This window comes from Amphibalanus amphitrite, unplaced genomic scaffold, assembly GCF_019059575.1.
Source record: "Amphibalanus amphitrite isolate SeventyFive unplaced genomic scaffold, NRLGWU_Aamphi_draft 000418F_arrow, whole genome shotgun sequence".
Taxonomy (NCBI): domain Eukaryota; kingdom Metazoa; phylum Arthropoda; class Thecostraca; order Balanomorpha; family Balanidae; genus Amphibalanus; species Amphibalanus amphitrite.
In genome coordinates this window covers 179,465-206,582 of record NW_024881912.1, presented here as the reverse complement: position 1 = coordinate 206,582, position 27,118 = coordinate 179,465, and the positions used below count along the sequence as shown (strand labels likewise).

At 54.7% G+C, this 27,118-nt stretch overlaps 1 protein-coding gene and 1 non-coding gene across 2 annotated transcripts; both read left to right on the top strand.

Moving 5' to 3' along the window:
- Positions 1 to 3,409: 3,409 nt before the first annotated feature.
- On the top strand, positions 3,410 to 3,482 carry Trnar-ucg. Its single transcript has one exon. It is a non-coding gene; the product is annotated as a tRNA-Arg (tRNA).
- Positions 3,483 to 5,766: 2,284 nt separating this feature from the next.
- On the top strand, positions 5,767 to 25,381 carry LOC122391004 (translation initiation factor IF-2-like). Its single transcript, XM_043384518.1, has 2 exons — positions 5,767 to 6,442; positions 23,264 to 25,381. The coding sequence occupies exons 1-2, from the start codon at positions 6,386 to 6,388 to the stop codon at positions 24,881 to 24,883; spliced, it is 1,677 nt and encodes a 558-aa protein (XP_043240453.1). The 5' UTR covers positions 5,767 to 6,385; the 3' UTR covers positions 24,884 to 25,381.
- The last annotated feature ends 1,737 nt before the right edge of the window (positions 25,382 to 27,118 follow it).

The following is a 27,118-nucleotide window of genomic DNA, read 5'->3' as shown; positions in this document are numbered from 1 at the left end:
GACGGATAAAATGCAGGAGGCCTTCAGGTAAAAACTACAAATGAAACCACAATAATTCAGAAGAGTCGTTCCATGTTTTCTTATCTCGAAGATATGATAGAAACTAGCCACAATTTCCACGTTCGCTTTACGTTTCCTAAGGTATCCCCGTGTTCTCAACGGCCCGTGGAGAGCTCAACGACCCCCCCCCCCCCCAACTCACTCAGCAATGTCTGTTCCACCCCAGTGCCATCTCACACCCGGGTCAGATCACACCGTTTGGCCCGGTACGGAAGTAGCAGGGCAGTGTGAGGCCAGGGATCGGGTGCCAGTGAACCGCTCAGTCGGCGCGTGCCGTGCCGTGGTGAGTCGCTCCAGACCGTCCCGTGACGATCCGCCCCTGGCGCGGCGCATCGCGCGAGGCTCGCTGTCAGCTCGGCCGTCTGTCTTCCGTCGCCGCAGGTCTCCGCCGCTACCCAGGCGCTGACGGTAACAAAAACACATGGCCCACGCCCGGCCGAGACCGGTCGCCGCCGGTGACGCCGAGGGTCCCGTTTTGTTGAGCTCTGGTGGCGCTACGCCCAGTGTTCCGGATTACAAGGCAGTTGCGCACGGCGCGCTGTACGGTTGTAAAGGTTAGTGCGGGCAATTGCGTGAGGAAGGCCTTCAGGGGCGGCTGTTTTGCTCGCGGGTCGGCTGCAGCAAGGTCGCCTGTGCGCGAGCTGTGGATGTTTGCGGGCCAGAGAATGACCTCGCGATCACTGAGACCAGGCGAAGGATGTGAGACGTGAGGTGGAAAGCTTCCCACGCAACAGCCCTCTCGGAAGGGCGGAAGAGACGTCCCAAGACCGTCCTCTGATATCAGAGACACTCGGAGACTTATGAGTAGCGCAGCAGCCTTGAGCGCTGCTCACCGTGCGTAGAGAGCGCCGGCGTTTTGCACGAACGTGGACACGGATCGACGGATCGTGAACAGACTCCTTAAGTTGACTAGCGGTCCAGCGGGATGACATATGACCCTGCCTGGCCGGTGAGCTGCCCACACCGTCCGTCCGCGGTCCGACAGCTGAGTGACCTCGCCGCTGACCTCGGGTGCACGGGCCGGGCGGGTCCAGCCGTCAGCACACAGTCTGGGCGCCGGTCAAAACACGGCCAGTGCCCCGTGCAGCACCGACAACAAACAAGGGCTCTACCTCGGGGCCTGCCCGGTTGCGATGCAGCCGCAGGTATAGGCCCCTGCGCCTTCGTCACCACGCAGTGCTTAGGTTTCAGAGGAGTATCGACTACTATCGACTACCCTGCAATGATGCCGCAAGGCGAAATATCAGTATTATTTTGATATAACCAATTTTGTGCATTATTTGAACATTAATATGAGCAAAGGCTACTACTTCTCGTATTACGGAGTATCGACTACAGAAAAAAAGACAAGCTATTACAGACCAACATCAACAAACAAAACAGGGGTGGAGAATTAGGGGTCTTGGGGGTGCTCGAGCACCCCCTGAAATTCAAAGGCCACAATATAATAGTGCTCCAGTGGCTGCTTAAATTACGCCTGAGACACAGGCTGCTTTGCGTAAAGGCCGCCCCACACTGGAACTCGCATGCGGGCTGCGAGTTTTTGGGTTTTCGGGTTTCCTCAAAATCAAATAATACAATCTAAGGTGAGTGACCCACACTACCATCTAACAGGCGAGTCTGCATGTTTTTAACTTGCGAGCGACCTTGCATCGCATTCCAAAAGTTGATTTTGAGTCAACTTTCGATTTTCCTCGCTGCGAGGTCTGCGAGTTCTGCGAGGGGCTTGCGGGTTTTTCGTTGGAGTCGAATTTTGGTTCGTCGCGCTGGTATTGCGACTATATGTAAGTTTCTGAAGGTGCACCGGCTTCACTGCATTCATCAAGTTACCATAAGGGAGCGGTCTAATCTAATCACTCTATGAATTAGTATTATGCCCGCAAACTCAAAACCCGCAAACTCGCAACCCGCATGCGAGTTCCAGTGTGGGGCGGCCTTAAGTCGCGAGGAGAGTGATGCTGTTGAGAAAGCGTATGTACCTTTATGCGCTTTTCTACGCAGGAATTGGACGCTTCCATTCGCCAGAAGCTGGAAAAGTAAGTACAGCCCTCAGCAGACTGCGTGGTAGGTATTCTTTTTCCGACAAAACTGATTACGAGCGAGCGAGCGCAGCGAGCGAAGTGAGTCTTTTCAATATAACGGAAAAATCTCAGTATGAGCGGCCCGGCCCGGCCTGTAACGCTTTTGAGAGGCTTATATCTCAGCAACCGCTGGACCGATTGGCCTGCGGTCTTTTTTGCTGGGTAGCCCCATCCCTTCTACCCCGTAATTGACTACTTTTGATACACCTCAGTGACCGTCGTGTCACGTGCCACGTGAAAAGTCAAGGGTGTTCAAGCTGTTTTGCAAAAGTAGTGATTTTGAAAGGCTCATATCTCAGCAGCCGCTTTGGCGATTGACTTGCGGTAATTTTTATAGGGTAGCAACATCCCTTCTACCAAAAATAGGATACTCTCGATGAATGTGGGTCACCCCCAGTGCACGTGCAAAATACAACAATAAGAGGTGTCAAAGTTGTTCCCATTTTAATAACTCGGTAATTACTGGGGCGATTTCGCTGAAACTTGGCATACAGGTAGGCACCCACCAGGCAATGCATTCCCATGTGTTGCGGTTAAGGTGCTACTGCACGTGCGCACGTGCAGGGGGCGTTTCCAGATCTCGAGAACGGCTTGGCCGATTGCGCTCAAATTTGGTACACGGCTGGGGACCAGTTAGTAGGGTGCCGTGCAAAAGTCAGTTTGGACCCCGTTTGCACGTGCGCACGTGCAGAATGCCGCTTCCAGATCTCAGGAACGGCTGGGCCGATTGCGTTCAAATTTGGCACACCGCTAGCGACCGGTTAGAAGGGTGCTTTGCGCAAGCCCTTTTGAAGTACCCTCTCACCCTTCCGCACGTGCAGCCTGCAGGGCTCACTATCTCGCTCGCTCTTTCTTCGCCCAAAAGGCGTTTTACTGGTAATAATTCAAAAGTCATGTTATCAGTCGGTCGAAACTCACTGCAAATAGATGCGCCATGCTCCACTCTTTCGATAGGGCCTATCAATAAACAAAGCATACGCCTTGTGTGGCAACAAAATGTAAAAGTTCGTTTTGGGGGCAAATATAAACTTTTGGGTTTTGTTGCCAAACTGGATGGAAAATGCATACGATGATAATGCTAATGTAAGCTGCGGAGTCTCGCGCATCTTGCTGTTACGATTTCCGAGTGCCCGATAGCATAGTATTCGCGTTATTCTCGGTTTTGTCGAAAAAAGAATACCTACCACGCAGTCTGCAGAGGGCTGTACCTACCCTATGGGATTATGACAATTCTCCGCCCCTGAAACAAAATGTGCAAAAAAAACATCGGCCGTGTGGCCTAATGGATAAGGCGCCTGACTTCGGATCAGGAGACTGCAGGTTCGAGTCCTGTCACGGTCAATCCGTTTTGAGGATGTTTAAACCGAGCCAAGTTTTGGAATGCTGATCATTATTAATACTCACGGCACAGGAAATACCGTCTGCTCTTTTGTTAGAGCGTGTAACGGAACGCAGAAAATGTGTTCTGAGTCACAGCAGCTGACTACGTTTTTATTGGCATTTTGGATATAACAAGTCCAAGGTTTGAATGGTGTGAAAGGTTTTTTTAGTATGATTATGATAGGAATTGAAATAAGATGGAATAATATTTTGGTTATTACTATAGGAAGCCAAAAACCAAATCCAAAATATATTTTCCGTGATGGACCTTCTTCAACGGAGAGACAAAAAAACGGCAAAATGGTTTTGTCATTCCACGGAAGAAGGTTTAGCACGAAAAAACTTGACAAAATAATTAAAATCGTTTTTATGTTTTTTATCGCACGACCATGAACAAAGCATCTAAAAATTTTGACACGTCTTTCCATTACCATACTCGTACTTGACGTTCGTTTGACCACAAAACAATCAGATCTTCTTCCCTTCCTGCAGTTGTGAAACGGTTCACCGACGCCTCACGGATAGTATAGCCTGTCACATTCCCCTCACACGCGACAGGGTAACAGGCATAACGAATTCAACAGCGCAATACCGGTAGAACGGAGCCGAAGAACCCGATCCAATGAACCAAACCCGAATGCAATCCCAGCGCTCTACTACACCTAACGAGCGGCGACGGCGGGAGAAAGTGGCGTCAGTCATTGACGTTTTCGCCTTCGCGCAGATTCCGGCACGCCATCCAGGCATGCCGTCACGTCCTGCCTTTGCATATTGTAGCCCCCATTGGGCTGGAGCCGCTCGGCGCGCCGGAGACACGGTGCTGATGAGTGGTCCCTCACAGACCGCCGCCCGCGCGCCGCTGGCCGAGCGGGTGAGATACCGTCCTGTGCGCACACGCAGTCCCTGGTTAGGCTCGTTCGGGCGTTGCAGTTCCCGAGATTCGGCCGCTAGATGGCATCCGACGGCAACAGCCTCATGTCAAAACTGCCGATCTAATTAATGTTAAACGCTCGTTATTCTCATGAGTACTTCAATAATCTTTTGAAGATAAAAGTAAGGCGTTCAAAGCATTGTGAGATAAGGGACCTTTTTGGTCATTTCTTGACATTACTCCCCACCAACAATATACTGCTTGCTCCATTACCATCCAGCCAATTAATTCCTTTGATGGAGACCGGAGGAAATACGAATATAAAACAGGACTGAAATAAATAAATAAGCATCTAACTGTCCGACGTTCGTTCTCTCATTTGGGGAAGGTCTGCTCGGAGGGTCTGCCCATCCACCGTCCCCTCCTCCCCGGCGCCACGCCCTCCGCCGTCCGCCGAGAGGTCGGACTGCCCCCCCCCCCCCCCCACCCGCCGTCCATCGAGAGGTCGGACCGGCCCTCCCTCGCTGACGGGAGCTGAGGTCCACCCGGCCCTCCTCCGCCGGTACCTGCCGCCGACAGGCGGGCCCCGTTGCCGAGCGGCCGCTGTCACCGACGCCGTTTTTGCCGCCCCGTCCGGGGACCATCGGTCGGTCGGTCGGCGGACCAGCCGAGTCACTGGCCTCCCGGGTTGGCCGGCGGCGCAGGTACCGGCACAACCCGGCCCCGCCTGCACCCGACTCGGCTTCGGGCAGGGCCGGGGAGGATCGGGATGTTATCCGCCCGCCGAGCGGCCCGCGGCGGGGGGGGGAGGGGGACCGGGGATAACAGCTGAGTGACGCGTCTTCGCTTCTGCGCGGTGACCTCTGCCGACGTGTGTGTGGGGCCTTCACGTTTTTGTGGGCCGTGTCGGTGCAACAGCAAAGCTTGTTTTGAGACTCAGAGCACCGGTTGCAAGTCAGCCGCTATTATTGGTGCTTGTGAGTGCAGCACCATGACGGTCTGGCGGTCGGACTTTCCGCCTCATTACTTTCTGATAGAGTGAACACACGATCAAAGGTTGGAGGTGTCTATTTTTGGAAATGCCACTGAAAGTTAAGTCACGATCGAATGACACGATTAAGAGTATAAATGAGCACGTAACCTGCTTATCAAAAGACCGAAATATTGGCTACCGCACAATTGCCATTATTGACCCAGTCCTTGAAAATATAACAATGGGAGGATAGTATGTACAGATAGTCAGCATCACGTGGATTCAGTCCCGATTCCTTCGTTGTATGACGGTCATTACCACGGTGACTATAGTCATTACCATCGTCCCTCAAGGTCGGAGTTAATTGCTTGCACCACGCAAGTTCGAGTAATAACCAAGCTGACTGTCGCGGGGTCCCTCACTCCCTCAATCGGTACCTGAGCACGTGTCTGTAAAACCACGGCACGGGCACAGCGCCGGCCTTGGTGGCAGCAGTACGCCAGAGTTCATGGAAACGCTGCGGCTTATGGAACCGGACAAAGCTTCACAAACAACCGGCACGACCCGCTCCGGCGCCTGCTGCGAACCCGCCGCGCCGGTCGCGTCCATCCTTTTGATCGCGGCAAGTGTCCTGCGGCGCGGCGCCCGGTCCGAGCGGCCGACCGGCCGGGCGGCCGCGATGGCGGTCACTCGGCGCGGCGGTACACGGCGGCGTCTGTGGTCGTCAAGGTAACGCCGGCAGCCGACCGTACAGAGCCGGAGCGGCGGTGTTGTGGCCGGGGCGGTCAGCCGCCGCCGCCGCTACCTGGCTCCGCCACTGGCGCCGCTGCCGCCGCCGCCGCCGCCGCCCGGGGCCGCCAGCGCGTCAGCTGATCAGTCCAGTCCAGCGGAGGTCGGCGTCCGGACCGGGCGGTCGGTGAGGTGCGGTGTGCGAGCCAGCGATACGGTCCAGGAGCGTCGTCCCTTCAGCCCAGCGGCCGCCGTGCCCAACGGCCGTTGGCGCGGCGTTGGGAGCCACGAATGGTGCCGGAAACCATGGACGGAATTAGCGGATCAGGTGTCCAACACGAACAAAAGGTGGGTCTTTTGAACTCGTCCGGGACTGGTATTTGTTTGGTTGCGCTGAAATGGGAGAGTACAGGGCTCTTGTGTGCTGTGGGCTGAGTTTAAACATTAGAGGCATGTGAATGTGTGCTTTCTTTTGGTGTCCACAAACGCTCGTATCGATGTGCAGGTGTTCATAAACGGACGTTTTGTGTCTGGATTGAACGGCAGATTGTCGGAGGGTTGACCCGTCGGTATGTGTCCAGGAGATACAGTGGTGAAGAGTATGTACCCTGCTTCCCAAAATTTTATACAGCACACGTGTCAGTGACATACCGCTCAAAAACCACGACATATTAACATTTAACGATATTTTAACGACATGTAGCAGAAGGGTTTCTGCAGCTTTCTAAGTTTTCCTCGCAATGAAATGAATATTGGTTCCTTCAAAGAAAACATGAATCATCATAGATAGTGATTCATGTTATCTATGGTTCCTTCCACAGTATAGTGCTGTTGCATAATAAACAAAAAAGAACACACCCAGCAGGGCGTGTGCAACTTTGCGCAACAATACTGCAGAAGTGACCATTTCTGATTTTCGATTTGTAAGCTGGGAAAGCGAAATGCTAGGTCCATACTTCCTCTCGTTCACGGAAACCAGTCTGGGATAACTTCGAGCTCTCATGATCCCGGAAACTTCTCATCAGGGCCCAGGAAAGTTGCCCCAGTTTCCCAGCTAGTAAATATGTATCTTGCTCAATCATATCAGATGGCCAAGGCTTCCCGTTATATGTTATATACCAATGGTGAGAATATGCTAATGAAACGGATTTAAATATCAAAGAAGCGGACACAGCGATAATTAGTCGAAATTGAGGTTAAATCACGTTTCCTGTAAAATACAGGTCCATAATTAAATTAACGACCAGAAAAATTAAAAAGGCGTTGATATTTTCACCTGTGTCCAATGATCTCACTTCCGCCGACACATTTAACCGGATATGGGAGGCGGTCTGTTGGGGAAGGCTCACAGCGCGACATATCAACACCGGCAGCTTCGGTACCGCCTCAAACGACCTGACCACTGACCAGTAGTGACCGGCCCATACACCAATGGACAAAGAGCCATGGAGCGCTCGGCACATTGTATGCAAATGAGCACCGCCGGCCCAGGACCGGTCGTCGCCGCTGCAGGCGAACGCAACACGAGTCTGACCGAACGCTTTGAGCGGTCATACAGACCCATGTATCTGCAACGGTCTCTGTTCAAATTCGGTCACCACCTGGCCGAGTTTTTTGACCGATGAAGGAAACGCGGCCACCGGTGGTCGGTTCTGGACTGCCTCGTGTCCACGGCCCTTGCACACTGGCTGCCATTCCGACCGCAGCTATTCAACACACACAGGTGTGCTTGATTGTTTTCCGCCGCGAGTCGTGGAGGAACGCCTCGCAGCGTCAAGTCGACACCCGACAAATATTCGGCAAATGCACCGACAGCGGAGCGTGCGCCGCCATTTTATTTCGGCACGAACAGCGGCCCAGGTATCAGCAGTTTGTGTAACCCGGGGCCGCTGTGACGTGCAGAAGCCCGTGCACAGTGTAAGTGCACTACCATGTCCTGCCGGTCGTTGGCTTTGCCTGCAGTAATGGAGCGATCCGCAAAGCGACGCGAGGCAGCCAGGGATTCAACTCGGCAGGGCGGTAGGGAATTCACCACACCGTATCGGACCAGTGACGTGTAGGCGGCGATGACGCATTTGGTCACCAGAGTGACACCCTGCATGTAAGAGGAAGGCCTCTTGCATCTATGGTTCAGTGGAAAGCACCGAGAAAAACGGTGCATTCGTGACCACAGAGATGCCGGAGGCCTTATCTCAATCAGTTGGGTTAATGGCTGTGAAATAAACGCCGTTTCATGCTAGTATTATTATGTGTACTTCTATTGTTCTCTTATTTTTGCTGGGCCAATAAGCTCACACGCTGTCTGTCTGTGACCAAAAACCTATGCCGGCCAGCTTGCCACCGCTACAAATCTTTTGCCTTCGTTCTTTCCCATGCCTACCCAACAGGCTGACCGTCGTCTGCGCGCCGCTGTAACGGGTTCACAGTGACACGCCCCGCGTGTGCACCGGGCGGTGATCATGCACCACTGGTCAGTGACGAGAGGTCTGCTACGGCCGATTGTTTCGGTCACGCCCGCGGCAGGTCGTAATGGGACCGAACTCCTTTCGTGACCGAGCCGTGATGGGTAGACTTGAAGAGGGGTACTCGAGAGGTCCTCTAGACACGTTGCAGAGGGTGACAATTGGATGAATGAATACTAAAGAATGCGAAGAGGGAGAGATGGAGAGTAAGAGGAAAGGATAGAGGGAGGGAGAGGGAGAGGGAGAGAGAGAGAGAGAGAGAGAGAGAGAGAGAGAGAGAGAGAGAGAGAGAGAGAGAGAGAGAGAGAGAGAGAGAGAGAGAGAGAGAGAGAGAGAGAGAGAGAGAGAGAGAGAGAAGGGAAAGGGTAGGATTGAAGGAAAGAAAGGAGTCAGAGAGGAGAGGGTAAACTGAAGGAAATGAAGTGCGTTCAGAAGAGGCACGAGATAAGAGAGAAAGGATCATCTCCTACTAATCTCGGCAGCGATGTCCCTCTTACGCCGATTAACGTGACCCCAGCCCATTGTCCCATGACGTCATATATGGGCTACACGCCACCCACCCACCCTCAGTCCGGCACATTCCGGTGACGTCAAAAACGGTTCCGCAGCTTTTCCAACAAGGGACAATACCGGCCTTTTCATTCACCCACCAATTCACCCAGCCGAACAACGGACCCGCCGCCTCCCACTGCTGGTGTCACCGCATTGACACGTCAACGTCCGGGGTCGGCGCATCGTCACACAGACGAACGCGGCGCACGTGTGGCGTACGTGTAGCACGTGTGACGAACGTGGTGGGGCCGACAGACAGCGCGGCGGCACAAAGAGCCATCCGAACACGCACAGGGTGCGGAGGGAGCACCGCGCGACCGGCGCACGTGCGTGTATGAGCCTGACGGCCCCGTCCCCGAGCGTGTGCGGACGTGTCAGGTGAAGCGGCACCGCCACCACCAGTCACCACCGCCACCGCTGCGACATCGCCTCGCTCCGACACGCGTCGTGGCCTGCGGGCCGTCTCCGTTGGAGCGGAGGGCCCCTTGAACCGGTCTCCACGCGCCGCCGCCGGATCACGTGCGTAGCGTGGTTCGTGGCGCGCGGTCGGCGGCTCGGAGCCACTCGTGACGACCAAGCGTGGTTCCGGTGCCGATAGTGGGTCGATATACCTACCGATGGAATGGGGAGTCCAATTTAGGGTGACACTTATTTTTGAACTTTTGATTTTTCAGGAGCGAAGGCCTGGGTATGGTGTGAAACCATGAGAAAATACCTCCTGTGAATTTTCACATCGGTCGAACATATTTAAGAGGTGCCCCAAAGCCTTTTTTTTGGAAACGTACACCAAAAATAGATAGCGCATTTTTAATTAAATTTTTGATAAAGTACACATGCAATTTGGCTTTAAACTAGTGGTGTCAATCGGAACTTGAATCTTCGGAATTCCGATCTTGTCCAATGTCCGATTCGGAATTCGGTTGGACAATGACAGCAGGCTTTGGACAACATGGGACATTCGCCTGCTACACCTCGACATTTTTATAAAGTAATCGTGTTTAACATTGATTGGCTATATTAGAAAGCTCAGCATTCGATATGATTAACATTTCCGAGCTGGTGACGCTTCATTAAAAGCAAATTAGATAACAGTGTTGAGTGTAAAACATTGCGTAGGTGTCGGACATCTTTGGACAAATGGCTGGCTCGGACATTTTTGGACGGACAGTCGACGTAAGTATTGGACATTGGACGGACATTGGACATACGTTTTCTGAAATTGACACCACTACTTTAAACGAATCGTTGGGTGTGTAAAACGTCGATAAAAATTCCCACCCCTCCAACAACCAATGGCAGTTTGTTAAAAAGATACATCTGACACGCGCTGTCATGAAGGCACACCACCCTGACCGGCGTGTATTAGCCCCTGACTGGGGGTTTCATGGGAGCCTAAATCCCACTCATTGCTGCTCAGCTAACGTCGAATAGCGCACGTCTGGGAAGCGCCGATGTTCCCCGACAAAAAGTCAAAAAGACACACTGACACACAAAAAGGCACACCACGCTGACCTGCGTGTATTAGACCGTCGATGGGTGTCTCGACAAAAAGTAAAAAAAGGCACACCTGGCACACAAAAAAGCACACCATGCTGACCTGCGTACATTCGACCCTCGCTGGGGGGTCTCATTATGAACCAAAATCCCAATCACAGGTACTCATCTAGTGTCGACTTGCGGACGTCGGGGAAACGACGTCGATGTTCCTCGACGACCTGGAGAAGGAACTGTCTTTGCTCCTCATCCTTCGTGAGGATGGCGCTGTAGCTCTGAATCAGAGCCATGCCCCGTTCGGCAAAATCGTTGACAACCTTGAGGGACTCGGCTCGGCGGCGGGCGAGCTGGTAGTCCTGGCGTTCCGGCCACTCGGCCGGGTCCACCTCAAAGAATTCCGACGGGCCAAGGGCGTCCACGAGAAACTTGGAGCTTGACGAAGCGAGGCAGCGTCTTCCTCGTCAGTACGGTCAGGTCAGGCTCCAGTGAAATCCGCTTGGGCGGATCTTCTGCGCCGTCGCGGCCAAAGGCAGCCACGATCAGCCTCTTCTCCTCCAACGTGGTCCTCACGTCGAACAGAGCGAGCGACACCAGCTCCTCGGAGATGTACCAGAGATAACGCCCAAACGCCTTCGATGCTTCCCTGGCGATTTCCTCGACCTCGTAGGACAAGAGTGAGCGGTAGAAAGATAGGTCCTGGGCCGGAGCACGGGCTGCCAGCGGGGCTTTGTATGTACCACGCCGGTACATACAGCGTCGCGAAGAAGAGGACGAAGCGGGCCAAGTTCTTCTCCACCGCCTTGGTGAGCTTGAACTGTCCGCGGAATAAGAAGATCTTCAATGCGTATATCAGTTTGCCCATCCATCCAGCGCGGTGGTAGGCTCCGGGCTTGGACATCCTGCTTCCTCCAGGGGGAACGCCACCCAAGAAAACGATCGTCAAGTTGAGGAGTTATCGATAATCATCCCGATGCTGCGTACTTTGAAGTTTCTCCTTGCAGAACATAATGACTTCGTCACTGGTGGACGGGATCGGCGCGATTGGCTCGAACATCGCCTGGTCGATGGATTCCCATTCGGCTTTGAAGCGTTAAAATAGTTGGATATCGGGCCCAGACGACGGTGCGAGACAGGCGCCGAACGTTTTGTCGGCCACGATCTCAAGAATATGGTGCCGGCAGGCCAAGTGGAGGAGATTCCGCCCGAGTCGCTGTTGGACGTAAGTACAGGCTCCGCCGCGCACGCCGGTGTTGGAAGCGGTAGTGTCGAAAGACATTCCCACAACGCGTTCGGCGACGCCCCAATCCTCCAGGCAGCTGACAACCGCGGTGGCAACATCGTCACCCTTCCCGCTGGGCAAGCGTGGGACTCCCATGAGCTTGTTACCGCCATCCCCAGAAACGAGGATGGGAAGGCGCTCAGATGCCTTTGCTGGTGATATCGTCGACGATCTTTCCGTCCCAATGGACGACGAGGGGTACGCCCGGAGCAAACGTCTTCCGGATCTCCTTCGCCACATCCTCCCTGACGCGCCTCCGGTGTCGTTGGATCGAATCCCGGTTGTTGACTACAAGGTTCTGGGGGATTGGGTTGTACGCCTCAGCAGCAGCGTGGAGGATGTGGACAGCACTCCGGTTAGATGTTCTTGTTCGATCGAGCGCATCTGCAATCTGCGGGGTCACCGTCGAGGCTCGAGCTATGCGACGTGTTGGGGGGGAGGAAGCAGAAGAGGGCATCAGACGCCATATTGGCTTTGGGGCACCTCTTAAATATGTCCGATTGACCTGAAACTTCACAGGAGGTGTTTTCTCATGGTTTCACACCATGTGCAGGCTTTCGCGCGTTGAAATATTCATTTTGGGATTTCCCCCTACAAATAAGTGTCACCCTAGAGTCCATCCATGGTGCGGAATGCAGAGGGAGTAGGACATCCAAGGTTATATTTGGTGCTGGATATTATTATTTGGTGATGGAGACAAACAAATGCCCACTGTTATGGACATCCGTGAGTGGAGGTGGAAGTGGAGGAACACTGATTTGCCCCGGCCTTAGTAACAGTCGAGCATTGCGTAATGTGTAGCTTTGCAGAATGGCATTGCTGTATACGGCAACGGCATTCTCATGATTTCAGACATTAGGTGCTGCAAAGTGGGCATTGCATTGTACATTATTGGTATTGCATTTTCCTTGGTAACCCATAAATTCACCAGGCCAGACATTTACATCAGATTCCACCAAAAATCAAACCTCTGATCATTTTGATGCAAGTTATTTTTACGTCGATGGAAACATGAACACTACAATAATGCCCCTAAAGTGGTCTCCTAATACTGCTTACTTCCAGGTAAAACGAATCACAAGACTCGGAAAGTAACAGTGGGTGCGCTTCCCATCCGGTTCACGGACTGGGTTTAGCTTTGAATAGCGCCGCGCTCAGCTCACCGGTGCCTGGTAACCGCCTGCCACTAAAGAAATGCCCTACCACGGCGGCGGAGCCCTGAAAAGTGGATCTTCTAATCACCGTACACGAAATCCTATTGACCTTGCCCGGGTTTAATCGGCATACCTTTGTCGCATTACCTGCAATTTTTGCTGGTAAACCTGCCGTTTCGTGCTCCATTTTTGCCGTTGGGCCTTTTATCGCCAGGCATGCCACATTCTTTGCGATGGAAAACAAGACCATCGCCAAGCCGCTGTGAGCGGGGCGCGTCTCCTTCAAGACTGGTCCCGGAATGCCTTCACCTTAGAGCTCTGGAATATTGTTGTTTGGCGGATCGACGGCGGCGACGAAGCCGGACAAGGTCTGAGAAGGAGGCCGCCGAAGCCCCGCGGGTCCGTCTCACATGCAGACGGTGGTACGGACACGTGACGTGCCAGCCGGTGACGGCATCAGGTGTCTATATTGCTGTCTGGCAGACACTTACCCAGACACCAGACACCTCCGAGCAGACACCTCTAACGTGAGGTGGAAGAGACAGCCTGTGGGCCACGGGGCTAACGATGAGGACGTGCGATGCAGCTAAGTGACCAGGAGGTATAGACAAATCCGAGTCCACCGGTACTGGGGAGAGATGAACACAAGACTGCTGGGGAGCTGTAACCCCATCCAGAGGACAGAGTCGCATCCGCCACTGGCAGTCAGTGACGCTGCAGCAGTGACAGCTTCTCTATTCCAGTAGCGACTGACAGTAAGGCATGGCTGAGAGGCGACAACTGCGACACCTGGCGTGTTGACCTCAGTCTACCTCAGAAGGACGCCCCCCCCCCTCCACTGACACCCCCCTTACCAACGGCCTTGCAATGTCGCCTTAGCATCGCTGGCAGCAAGCCATACAAGCTCCGTACCCAAAGCTGATCGGACTTTGGACGGCAGCCATGGCGCGCCCCAAAAGCGGCGGGTGAGTGACACCTCCGTGCAAATCGCATCCTGGATTTCCCTAAACAATTATGCCAGCATGAATATCGTGTGCTTCGCCGAGAGTAATCTGCAAGTTAGAACGGCGGGTGTGGACTGTGGAAGGCCAATGATGAAAACAATCCTGGAGTGTGGCGGTACAATACATTAGCAACACCAATACGCTTTGTCTATCACAACAGCGACAGAAAGTAATTAACTGAAGTATTGGCATTGCGATAGATTTTGATCCTGAGATTCATACCTAATTTGACGTCCACCGGGAATAAGAGCAATTTGCCTATCATCAAACTCGCGCAAGCCTTCCCTCGTCTCATGGACTAATGAGCACCATCAAATGACATTAATCCGTAACGGTTCCAAATGATCCCTCCCATTGCCGGTCCATCTACACGCACACCTGGATCGAAATCCAGCCCTCCCCCCCCCCCGGGCCGATGAGCCGCACACGCGCAGGACCGTGCTCATATCGCCTCAGATCCATCAGATACGCGGCTTTTGGAGATGGTACACAATGGTTCGTGTCTAGTGATGGTTCGTGCTGCGTGCATGGTACTGCCAAGTGCCGGCATGGGAACTCGCTTTGGTCAGGCAAAATTCGTGTCGTGCATTTCTTTTAATTATTAGGAAAACACCAGGGGGTGAATGGGTATAAATGAGCGATATGTTCAACACTCATTGAAAATTAGCTCCGCTGTCGATTTATTACGAAGGTTCATGAACATCAGCGACTTCGTTACACCCAGCGAGTCCTGGTCGAGGAAGATCGCAACATAAAATACCACACTACCCTTTATGTAACTTCCATCGTCATAAAATCGACCCAAGAGGGACACAATTATTTTTTACTTCCTGCCGTAAAGGCTGCAGAATGCTTGCTGGCCTCACTTTAGGCGGCAGTGACTCCTATAGCCCAGGGTTTCCAATGATCACGGCAAACCCAGTCCCTGGAGACGGACGTGGGCCATGTCTTGCCTCTCATCAGTCTAGGACGTGACCGTCTGATTGTTGGCAGGGCATGCCATGGGGTAATACAGCGATATGCCGTTTGCAAGTGACTAATAATTATATAATTATAATCAATATCAATAAATTCACAAAACAGCATGTCATCTGAAGCCGTTTAGCCCGCGGCGATGACTCGATGAGGCAGAGCGATGGACCGGCAGCTCCACCGGCCGGTTCAGCCCCGTTTTTGTCCGTGCCCACGAGACAGACAGACGGACAGCGCGTCCCAGATGTCCACGCCGTGGACCTGACCCGGTTAGTGGTGCTACTTCCACGGAGCGGCCCATGGCAGACTGTGTGATGCAGGCTGCGGGTGGCGAGCTCCACCAGGCCCGCGGTGATGGGCACATGTGAAACAGGAAGAGGTTCTATGCGCAGCAAGTACATCATTGCTATATTGCAAGCCAGTTTCTGCATCCTGTCTGCGATGCCTTATCCATTCTCTACATCTATACCCTATTTTAATGACTGGTATTTCAAATGCATATGAAATGTTTGCGGGCTTATCATCCCTTTAGTGTCATTCACTGCCCGTTCGAGGTATATCGCATGGCGTATCGTAGTGTCCTGCGCTTATGTCCACCGTCCGCGTCCAGCTGAGCCCCCGTGAACCAGGAACTGAACTGGTGTCCTTTGCAGAGGACTGACTGTGACCAATCCAGTGTCCCCGCGATCTCTGACGGTGTGACCGACCGTCCACAGCCTGCAGAGGCCGGTCCGAACCCGACCGACCGGTACACCACACCGAGCGCACGGCCAACTTTCCTCGTAATGCCTGCGAGGTGTGAGATAAGGCGATATTCTCCGACAACCATGTCTTCGAGACCCGTCTGAAGGGCGGATTGAGCGGGCAGCCTAGAAATCATGATCAGCAGATTGAGATTATATGGCACGCTAGCCACGTGGCGACCGGTGTGTCGATTTCCTTGTGTCGGGTCGCGGGGTGAGCGCCAGTGCTCCAGCCGGAGTCGGTCGTCTCGGGGCCGAGTGGTACGGAGGGCCAACCGGACCAGACCGGCCGCCGCGCCGGCCGACCCGGCTGGTAAGGAGGCGACTCGCGCGGCCGCCCCGAAAACCTCCAATCATCCTGGCCATTACTGAGAGCACACGGCGCCAGCCGAGGTGACTTGCCGCCGGTTGAAGGGAGCACCGACCCGGCCCTGGGGCCCGCACCTGCCGCCGCGCGCTGCGGAGTCCGCCTCCGAGCTGACGCCGACCGCTGACGGCCCGGCGCCAGGACGTCACGGCCACGATGGTCAGTGACGTGACGTCACGACCACGCCGGTCAGTGATGTGACGTCACGGCCACGCCGGTCAGTGATGTGACTTCACGGCCGTCACGGGCGGCCCGTTTTCTCAGGGAACGCAGGCAGCGTGCGGGTGCTGTTGACACAATTTGCACGGCCCGACCGTGCCGGTCCACTGTTGTGGCGAGACAGCACGCCGCTCTGAGAAGTCCACCGGCCCCGGGTCGGACAGAACCGAGCTGGGTCACGGCTGCTGGCGTGGCACCTCGTCAGTCGTGATTTATTAACTACCACCTTAAATAGACTCCACGACTTTCATATAAAGTCACCAGCACAGTTCGGCGGCTAACCCTGCTCCGCCAAAGGGGAAAGTCTGCGCCGACTGAGCTCTAGGCACGTCTCCCAGCTCCACCGGCCGGTCGGCGTCCATCATCCATTGGTGACGACGCTGTCATTACGGCCCACTGCGCGGAGAAAGTGCCGAGACGCTATGCTAAATCCCTGGGCATAAGCCCTCCTGTTTGGACGATCTGTCGGTGGAAATGGGCCACCTGCGACCGAATTGATTTCCCTGTCAAATCGGCCGTCTCGTAAATTTCACTTCCGTTTGGTATTTTGACATTCTGTCTATACGAGCCCTTTCTTTTCGCATGACAAATTATTTCTAGATGTGACCAAACTTCAATAGTTTTGCCTGGATGAGGATTTAAACGCATGCAGCTGGCTATATGTAGCAATAACAGAACACGTTTAAAATTGCCGTCTTTCTTGTTATAATATCATTCGCAAAGCTGTCCAGGAAAGTTGCTCTGCATGATTAAATACACATCTGACATCATTTAATATGCACAACAAAGCGGCTATTTCTTATATACTATTTCAGACTTGCAAATTATGGGCAGGACATATACGGAACATTGCTGATAAGTCTCGTAAGGTTTTCAGATTCGCCGCATACCGTCAGCGAGTCGTTCCAAGGTTGCACTAACCCAAGTTATGCCTATCTTATGGCGCGCTGTGCAACAAATGCAGACCTGATCGAAACTCCTGAGCACCTGGTGGTACTGATTCCAACTGCTGTCCGAATTCGGCAATATTCCAGCATCACCTGCACATATTGGCGCCTCATTTCGCACCCAACGACTAGCGTGGTCACTGGTCAGGTCACACCGGACCAGATGTTCCCTGTCAAACTGCAGCGATTGAGCGCTGGGCCTTGAGTCGGTGGTGCCTTGTGTCAGCCCCGGTGACACTTTACTCGATAATCCAGTGTGTGGCCAGCAGGGGAGATAGCGACAGGCCGTTATCATCTCGGTATGCGGGGGGGGGAAGAATTTGTCCCGCTATCTTCTCCGAGGTGGCAGGACCCTCTCCGCTGTCTCACCGTAGCAGCTACAGAGCCCCAGCTGCGCTCACCGTCTCCCTCTATTTGCGCCGAGGAAAGGCGAGACCGCAACCATCCAGCCGTGACTTTGTTGAGAATTCAGAAGGGGAGGCGGGACCCGGCCTCGCCCCCTCCAGCCGTGACTCAGCTAAAGAGGGAGGGCCTGGATGAGGAGCCGGACAGGTGTGGCCGGGGGGAGAACTGAAGCGTGACCCGGCCTGGGGAAAGGGTCCACAGCCCCGCGAAGGGTGGGTGGCCACTGGCCATGAAGTGATCAGGGAGGAGACACAATGTTAACGCCTTTACCGATCGGTGATGGCGGTTTTGGATAGTCAGAGAGGTGAGCCGACAGGTGGCGTCAAAAACTGGGTCTAACCTGCTGCCTAACGACATAATTGGAGCAAAAAATCGCACCTTTCGTAAGGGTATGATGTTACACAGGGTCATCATTGGCTCATTGGTAATCCCTTATACAAAACTGGTTTAACAGTTTTTCCCTCCACCTAAATCAATGCAGTTTCATTACGGAGCGAGCGAAGCGAGCGGAGTCTCATACTGAATTAAGGGAAAATCCTGAGTATGAGCGGCCGGCCGGCCGGCCGGCCGGCCGTGGGGACGCTCTTCAAAAGCTAATATCTTAGGAACGTGACATCCGATTGACAAGCGGTCTTCTTTACTGAATGTCACTTGGACGTAAAAGTTCTGTGGTGTGATGGCCACCATGCGTTCTTGCCAACCACCGCACGTGGCGCGTGGTAAAGTTGGACATTTTTTAAGAACCCCCAAAATTGCAACCTCAATAACGGCACAACGGTTGGGCCGATTGAATTGAAACTCGGTACACAGTTAGGTCTCCATCAGATAATTCATCTGCATGTGTTAAGGTTGGGGTGCTATAGCACGTGCGCACGTGCAGGGGGCGCTCCCAGATCTCGAGAACGGCTGGGCCGATTGCGCTCAAATTTGGTACACGGTTGGGGACCAGTTAGTAGGGTGCCGTGCAAAAGTCAGTTTGGACCCCGCTTGCACGTGCGCACGTGCAGTGTGCCGCTTCCAGATCTCGAGAACGGCTAGGCCGATTGCGCTGAAATTCGGCACATCGCTAAAGACCGGTTAGTAGGGTGCAGTGCACAAGTTAGTTGGAGGTACCCCCTCGCAATTTCGCACGTGCAAGGCCCATCCTCTCGCTCGCTCCGTTGGTCGCCCAAAAGGCGTTTTACTGGTAATAGTTTCGGGCGTATTTTTTCACCGTCGTCTGTCGAGCGGGTGGGCGCGGCGCGGCCGAGGGGCGGGCCGGGTCGTGTCTCGGCCGGACAGTGCGGGCCGAGACATGACCCAGTAACCCGCTAACTTTCACTGGTCGCCGGAGAGCCGGGCCGTGTCTATCTGCCCGTCCGGCGCCACGCACACGCCCTTATCACGGCCGGGCCCCGCGCAGCACGCACTATCGCCGGTAGACGTGACCTCGTGACGGTACCGTAACGCTCGTGACAGGAGCGGCAGGAGGTCAGAGCCCAGCGTGACTCGCGCGTGTGGCTCCCTCACACGACACCACGCGTTTATTGAAGACGGGGCGATGGACTCGCGTGACAGGTGGATACTGTGACGCATCACATTGACACGTCCCCACGCGGGCGGTACGGCACGGCCGCGCTTCACACGGCACTTGAATGTGCCGTCAGTCGTGAAGGCTGGCCGTGCTGCAGCGCCACACTCTGGTCAGCGGGCCGTGCTCGGTCCCACGGCCCGTCCGTGAGCGCAGCGGTCAGCGGAGACGGTCACGGCGGCGCCCGGTCACACTCCCTCCAAGGTCGTCCACGGGGCCGGCCCTTCACGTGCAGTACCCGGCTCCAATCGTGCCCTATCGGGCGGATAATCACGTGATGCGGTGGCCACATTTGCGCACTGGAGGGACGCTATCGGTGACGTCCGGGCCGGGCCGTTCATGGTCGCGGTGCAGCCGTGACGCGGGTGGAGAGGACACGTGACTGGGCGGATGTGACGTGACGGAAAACAGGTGTGTGACGGCAGCAGTGGCAGATCGCACTGTCGTCCGACTGTGACTGCAAATGCACTGTCACAGAAAACAAACCTTCCAAAGTGATGAAACTAGGGGATTAAGAAGCTATCGTCATAGTGGCGGAGCGATCCTTCCCACGGAGAGCGTACAGGAAATCAAATTGCTGATCCCTGTGTCATTTGGAGATTAGAGACATAATGTTGGATTGCATGTGTTTTTAATGATGATGTAGGTATATCATGGTATCTTTTGCGGTTGGCCAACCTCAGGTGATTCCCTTTATATCACGGACAGTGCACTAAGCCAGAACAATTTCAACCACAACTACTAACAGCAGGGAAATGATGTCGTGAGAGCGAATAGGTACCAGAAAAGATCACAGTCGAGAAACAGCACCATCATTCCTAATCGTTTCCACTTTACCCTTCATCAAAGTACCCACTGCGGTCGTTCACAGAGTGAGCCATAAAACGTGCGACTTCCACCACATTTACTGCCAACAAAGAAGTCTCGATAAGCGGCGGCGCCGGTTGCAGACTCGTTCCGAGTATGGGCCTTGCCGCCCGCGCCGCGCCGGGGCGGCTCTTCTGCAGCCGGGGTCGGTCTCCGCGGCCGCCGACGGCCTTGGCAGTGGCACCGGCCTTTGTTACCTACCGATCGACAGACGGACCCAGTGCTAACTACACTCCTCTGATTACCAGAGTCTCGGGGGAGGGGGAGGGTAATTCGTGGGGTGTGGAGACTACAGCGAAGGCTGGAGGACGTGTCTGATGTTCATGTGGCGACAGGTAGTTCTCAGAAGGGCACATTATTTGGACGCTACCGTCAGAGGGGAAGAGGGGCTCAGCTCGCTAGCAATTTTGCAGGGGAGAGTTGATCGGGAAGCCGGCTGATGGCAGATAAGTTGGCTGCCAGCACCGGTCGATCGAGGAGGAACAGTTCCGCCGAGCTAAAAGTGAGCTTGATGATTAAGAGCTAAGCGAACTGAGCAGGAACGGGAAATGAGCAGAAGATGGCTTTTGAAAGCTGAGATACAGCTGAAAGACAGAGGAGTAGAAGTAACGGATTGAACCGAGCCTCCCATCGACCACTGTAATGGTTCTCAGCCAGTCAGCTGATGATCGGAGCCTAAACGAAAGTCTAGATCCTGATGAGAAGATGGTGTTATGAACCCGCCCCAGTCGCAGTGCTACCATGAACCATCGCTGTAGTGGCGGACCAGCAGTGGGGCGCGTCCGAGCGACCCGGTCACACCGTCTGCAGCAGCACGTGCACGGCCGTACCAGGGACCGATCGGCGGACAGCAGCGGCCGGCGGAGCGGCACCGGTCGGTCAGTGGCGGCAGCGGCACCGGCCGGTCGGCCGCGGTCAGTCAGCGACCACACCTGTGGGCAGGGGCGGTACCAGCGGCACACTACCGGAGGACCGGCCAGGGGCGGTTACACCGGCAGACCATCGGCCAGGCGGCCAGGGGCGGAAACAGGGACGAGGCTTACCGGCGCGGACAGGGCAGTGGCGGTAACAGGCCATTTGGGCTGTCAATAAATTTGAAAATAATTGGTATGAAACCCAATATCTGGACACATCAACCGCGCCGTTCGCTTAGGGCAAGGGAGAATAAATATTCAAAGTCTCAATTTCTCTCATGGGAAAATCACCAAAACTGATGGCTTACGAAATAAGTCAAATCCATCCCTCTCGTTCTCGGTCTGCCACAATCCCCTCCCGGGGTACCGGTCGACCCCCAGGTGCCCCTCCCCCACGGCGGGCGGTCGTGTACCACCACGCCGGCTGCCTTTTACGGCTGCCGTTCAGCCGACTTTGGACGGGGGCCGTGCACGGATAATCGGCCGACTTGCTGGGCTCAGCCGCCGCCAACTTCATGGTATACCTACAGGCGCAGTCAAATCACGTGCGCAGTTCACGGCATGGCTCACGGAATGGTTCACGGTATGGCTTACGGTATGGACGGTATGGTGCAGAGTGTTGTACGGTATGGGGCTGGTCTGACTTGGCGCCCCTGACCGTCACCCGATCCGGCGCAGGCGGGCGCCACGGCCCGTTTTATTGGTCTCGTTTTGCGATTGTGGTCATGCAAGGACGTGCAGGTCGCTCCACACAAGGCTCCAAGACTCGCTGGCAATTTCGGACAAATGCGGCCGCGAATTAGCTCACATTGTTTGGGTTAATTGCCCACGTGGTAGTTTCCCAGGAGCTTAGTTGTGGTTGTGGCCATTGTGATCATGACTGCCACTTTTTGTGGTATACCGGTCTGAGTAACCTAAATAGGTAACACCTGGAAAAAAGACGGGTCGGCAGTAAGTTTTCCTTGTGTACTTCTGTATGATGCGATGCGACGCTGTCAAATTCTGTGACACGAACGTCTTGTGTAGCGATAATTTTATGACTTGGCGTGATGGTAAATCTTGATGTTATAGGCTGGGACTAAATCGTGGCAGGCGAGGGACTGTGGGAGCCCTGTTGGCAGGTCTTGCACGAGCCTGACGGTCGGACACTTACACTGACGGTGTCTTGGAGACGGCAGACGCCATTTACATGGATTATATCTCCAACCGCACACCGCAACACATCCTCGTCATAAGCCCGCTTCAGGAAGTGTCAAACCGATCGAATACAAAAATAAAAAGTGAAAGCCGGTTCGCTATTCATACTTAGGGACGTGAGTCTCTGTTCATAGGGCGGGTACGCTCCGTTATACTGAGTTGACCTCTGTTATCTTAGCCGGGAATCTTTATCCGCCAACCACATCCCGCTGTCGTGCGGTGGAGCGGCGCGGCGCACACCGTGGGGGAAATGCCAGCGTTCACCCCTCCCTCCGCCCTCCTCTCCCCTCCCCCACCACAGGTCTGTGCAGGGTGGCGCATTCCCGGACACGAGGCTACAGCGGATATATGTGCGCTGACTCAGCCATTATCGCGGTTCTTGAATTTGCAGGTTTTTTATGGCCGATGGGAGATATATAATGCGAAGAAGTTGAAGGATGGGACCAAACAACAGGTTTCGCTTATCCTTATAATAATCACATATTCGAGAGTTCTTAATTTGGCGTTCAGGCGAAGAGACGAGCGACTTTGAACAGTGATTCGGCTCGGTTGCAATTGACAGTCTTGACCTGTTGCAAACAGTGGCTCGGGTTGCTGCACGGGCCAAATACAGACGCCGGCTCGATGCTAATGCCTGCCATTGTTCGTGCATCGGCTATCCACCTGTCATCGTGAGGAGTGTCCCCGAGTCTGACATCCTGCGGAGCCCAATCGGCCCCGCTGCGGTGCAGAAGTCGTTTGGCTGCTAGCGGATCACCAAAAACGGGCGCGGGCTGGACGGGTGAACGTCCATCTCGTATTCCGTTCGCTGTATGAGCGTCATGTCGTGTGACATTGAGGAAGGATTTGGCGCTGATCACGTCCGCACGATCGGCTGTGTAGACGTTCAAATGTAACCGCAGTGCTGTGCACCTTAGTGTCGTCAGTGACAGTGCGTCTACCCCGTCTGTGTGCCCCCTCACCAGCCCTGTACCGTTCACGGCGTGTTATCGAGCCCTCTGACACGGCCTTCTCCCTCTCCAGATGACGGCGTCGTCGGCCGTCCCCTCGGTCAGCAGTTCGGCGGCGCTCCGGCAGCAGCTGCAGCAGGCGCAGCGCGCGTTGAAGCGCACCCGGCAGCACCTGCAGCTACAGGAGGCGCGCAGCCGGCAGCTGGTGACCGCCTGCGCCGCCAAACTGCGTGAGCGACAGGCCGAGACGGAGCGCTCTGAGGCGCTCAAGGAGCGTCAGTTCCAGCGGATCCTGCAGCAGCTCACCGTGCTGCAGAGTCGCATGCAGAGAGAGCAGAAGCAGATCACGGCGCGGCTGACCGACCAGGAGCAGCGCGCGCAGCAGCAGGCGCGCGAGCTGGAGCGGCAGCGGCGCGCCAACCGGCGCCTGCTCACCAAGGTGCACCGGCTGTCGCAGCCGTGCGCGCGCTGCGGCGCGAAGCCCGACAGCGGCATCAGCGACTGTGACGAGGGCGAGGAGGTGGCCGCCAAGGTGGCGCGCCGTGCCGAACTCTCCGAGACCGTCACAGAGGTGTGCCCCACAGAGCTCACACCCGTGGCGGCGCCAGTCTCGCCGGTGGCCAAAGTCGCGCCCGTCACCCCCACCACACCGACTGCTGCTCCTTCTCCGAAGGTCGCCCCCGCCGCGTCCGTCTCCCCTGCCACCCCGAAGAGCGCCGGCGGCTCCCCACCAGCCGAGCGGGGTATCATCCGGACCCCGGGCGAGCCGCGGCCGGCGATGCACAAGACGGTGACATTCTCTCTACAGGACAAGGAGAACGTGCCAGAGACGGTGTCCCGGCGGCCGGCGCGGCCCGTGCGGCCCGTGCAGCCGCGCCCCCGTCCACCGCCGACAGCCCTCCTTCAGCCGTGCATCATCTCGCCGCCCAGTGTCAGCATCAACGGCACGACGTACGGCGGCCAGCCGTCCATTGTGGAGACCATCAGCCAGCTGCTGGGCGCCGACCTCGAGTGGCCCGTGGTGCGCCGGCCCACACTCGTCCCCAAGAAGCTGTCTGTGATCCCCGAGGGCAACGAGTCGGCCCGCGACGAGCTTAGCGAACCAGAGTATGAGAATGTCCGTGTAGAGACGCTCGGACAAGATGCCGACAAAGAAGACAGTCCGAAAGACGGTAGTGGAATGCGTGGAAAGGTGGAGACGAAAAGTGGAAAGGAGAGTCTGGATAATGACGATGTGCAGAACAGAAACTACCGCAACGTGCCGCGGTCCCGGTCAAACATCAACCTCATCATGAGCGAGAGTGAGGGCGTCCAGATCAAGGACAACTTCGAGGAGTTCAAGTTTGATGACGACATGGCGAGTAGCGTCTGCTCGGAGACGGCCAGCGAGCGCAGCGCCGACAACGGCAACGACGAGAAGCACAGCTTCGACCGCCGCGCAGGAGATGGCGCTGAGTCCGAGCAGAACGACTCCAAAGTCGTCATCAACGGCAACTATGAAAAGTTCCTGGAGCTTTCCGGGCTCAGCCAGAAGGCCCTGGCCATTCCCACCAGCCGGTTCACGAGCCATCGAGTGATGCAGAAGGGGAAGGACGCCAAGCACCGGCAGCAGATCCGTATGATGTTTGACGGCACCACCATTGAGGAGAGATCTCCTACCTCGAGCGTCCGCTACTACTCCGAGCAACTATAGCAAGAGACCTCACTGACGCCAGACACTGCCGAATCCCTCTCCTGACGAGGGCCGCGAGCAGTGTGGCCGGAGACTCTGTGGACAAAGGATGTCACGTTGAAGAACTCATATAGGTGTGTGAATAAACTGTGTGCGCCCTCCGTGCGCCGTCCTGTGAGAGATCTAGCCACTCCACAGTGGGATGTATCGCTGCCCTTAGTCGACATGGTGACACTCCGGCGTCTCACGTTCCGCGTGTGTGTGATGTATTCGATGTCCTATCCAATGTAGCCAGACATTATCCGTGTGTTAGCCGTGGCGCTGGGTTCCTACGCTGGGGAGTCGTTCCGCGTGCGAGGTCGTACTTTGTTTGATACTGCGAAGGACCTTCGTGGCAGAAAGCGCAGCCAGTCCACGAAGGCGCAAGTATCCGTTGTTATATGTGCGTATGTGTGTCTGTGTCACGCTGTATTTCTGAGATCTTCGTATGCATTGTAAATATAGAACCAGGCACTGCAATACTCTAGGTTAAAATGTTTACGAAGTGTTAAGAAAGAGCGACGGTATGAATTATAATATGAATACAGCAAAGGATCACGATGAGGGGAAACTTGCAAGCTGCATCGACAAGTGGCCATTGCTGCCTTAGCTATCACCAGACAACAGTTAAAGCTAGATACATCGCTCCGCAAAGGAAATAAATAAGCACCATGGCCGATCTCTGTACGCTCCTTTATTTCATAACACCCAAGGATCCAGTAAGCACTGAGCACACTGATCATGCACCGGTTTCTGCGACCCCATGGCCATGACATCGATACGAATGACGCCTTCGAAGACGCGTTGGCACCATCTTGCTCATGGATGGGATTTCATTATACTTATCATTCTAAAATATTTTGACAATCCATTATACGCTGCACCTATCACTCACAAATGCTGAATATCCACAAACGTAGTCATCACTCGACGACCTGGCTGACATGAAAGGTAGACTTAAGCGCCACCTGGGTACGAAAAGCAGAACAGGCGCAGCACGTCCGACAGGTGGCAGCACATGTTCTGCTGCTGTCTTGCAAGGCAGGGCTGCAGGGTCGATGAATTTTTGTTGAATGCGACTCCTACTCCGACTTTGACTCCGCAGCCCTGGTACTGGGAAAATCGACGTAGGGGAGATATACATATATGCTAAAGCTGATGATCAATTTAAAAAATGTGCAAAAAGAAAACGCGGCGTTATTTCAATCTAAGAAGTCCGATACCTAGTCATGACACATCAACATAGGTACGTACTCGTAATAGGTACACAGGCTCCCTTAGAACGGCACCGACCACCGCTGCTCCCGAGGGAGCACACCCGTAACCGGGTGCAGACTGCAGAGAGTACTTGGGGGATGGGGTAGGGCTGGTCGGCCTGTCCATTGGGACGGGCTCAGCCCCGGTGACTAGCTAGGGTGTCTGCCCAGACCAACGTTCCCCCTAATTCTTATCATCCTCCCGGCTCTGAAATGTCTTGTCAGACCGAAAGGCCCCCCCCCCCAAAAAAAAAAACTGTAAATATCAAAACCAGAAATATATGGCCGGGCAGCTTCTAATATCGGGACCGCGTTAAGTTCAAAATGATATGAAGCCCGAGCACAAATCTTTAAGCTAATCAAGTTAAAGTAATATCTCTATGTAGTATACCAATAAAATATGAAACTTAAAATCGAGTGAAAACGAATCCTCATGCAATTCGTAGCCGTTTTATGTCTAGTAAACTTCAGTCAGCTTTTGGGCAATGTTTAAAAACGACTATCGAATGATCAGGATGGATGATATCGACATGTTCAATGGCAGTTGTTGCTTTATGTACCGGTCGGCGCCTCCTGGCCCAGGTACCAGTTCCCCGAAGTTGAGGACCACTGATCAGCGGCCGCCGCTATCTCGAAGAGCGCTGACGGGACGCATCCTTCATTCAAATGAGCTGCGTCAGCGGCGCGACCGGCCGGCCTGCCGAGACGGGCCTCGGAGATCGGAGAGGGCGCCCCGAATCCCGCGGCGGCCATCGGCCCCGCACGTGTCTGAGGCTCCCGAGACGGAGGCCGATATGGGGACTGAGTGCACGATATCCGTTAACATCAGATGTCATGGACGCTGGATAATGGATGGTCTGGATGGAAACTTGCTATTGCTGATGCGCTCCTCGATTAGGACAGGTTTACCGGTATAATTGATTTGTTAACTAAAAAGAAACGGCATTCAAGTGCAGAATAT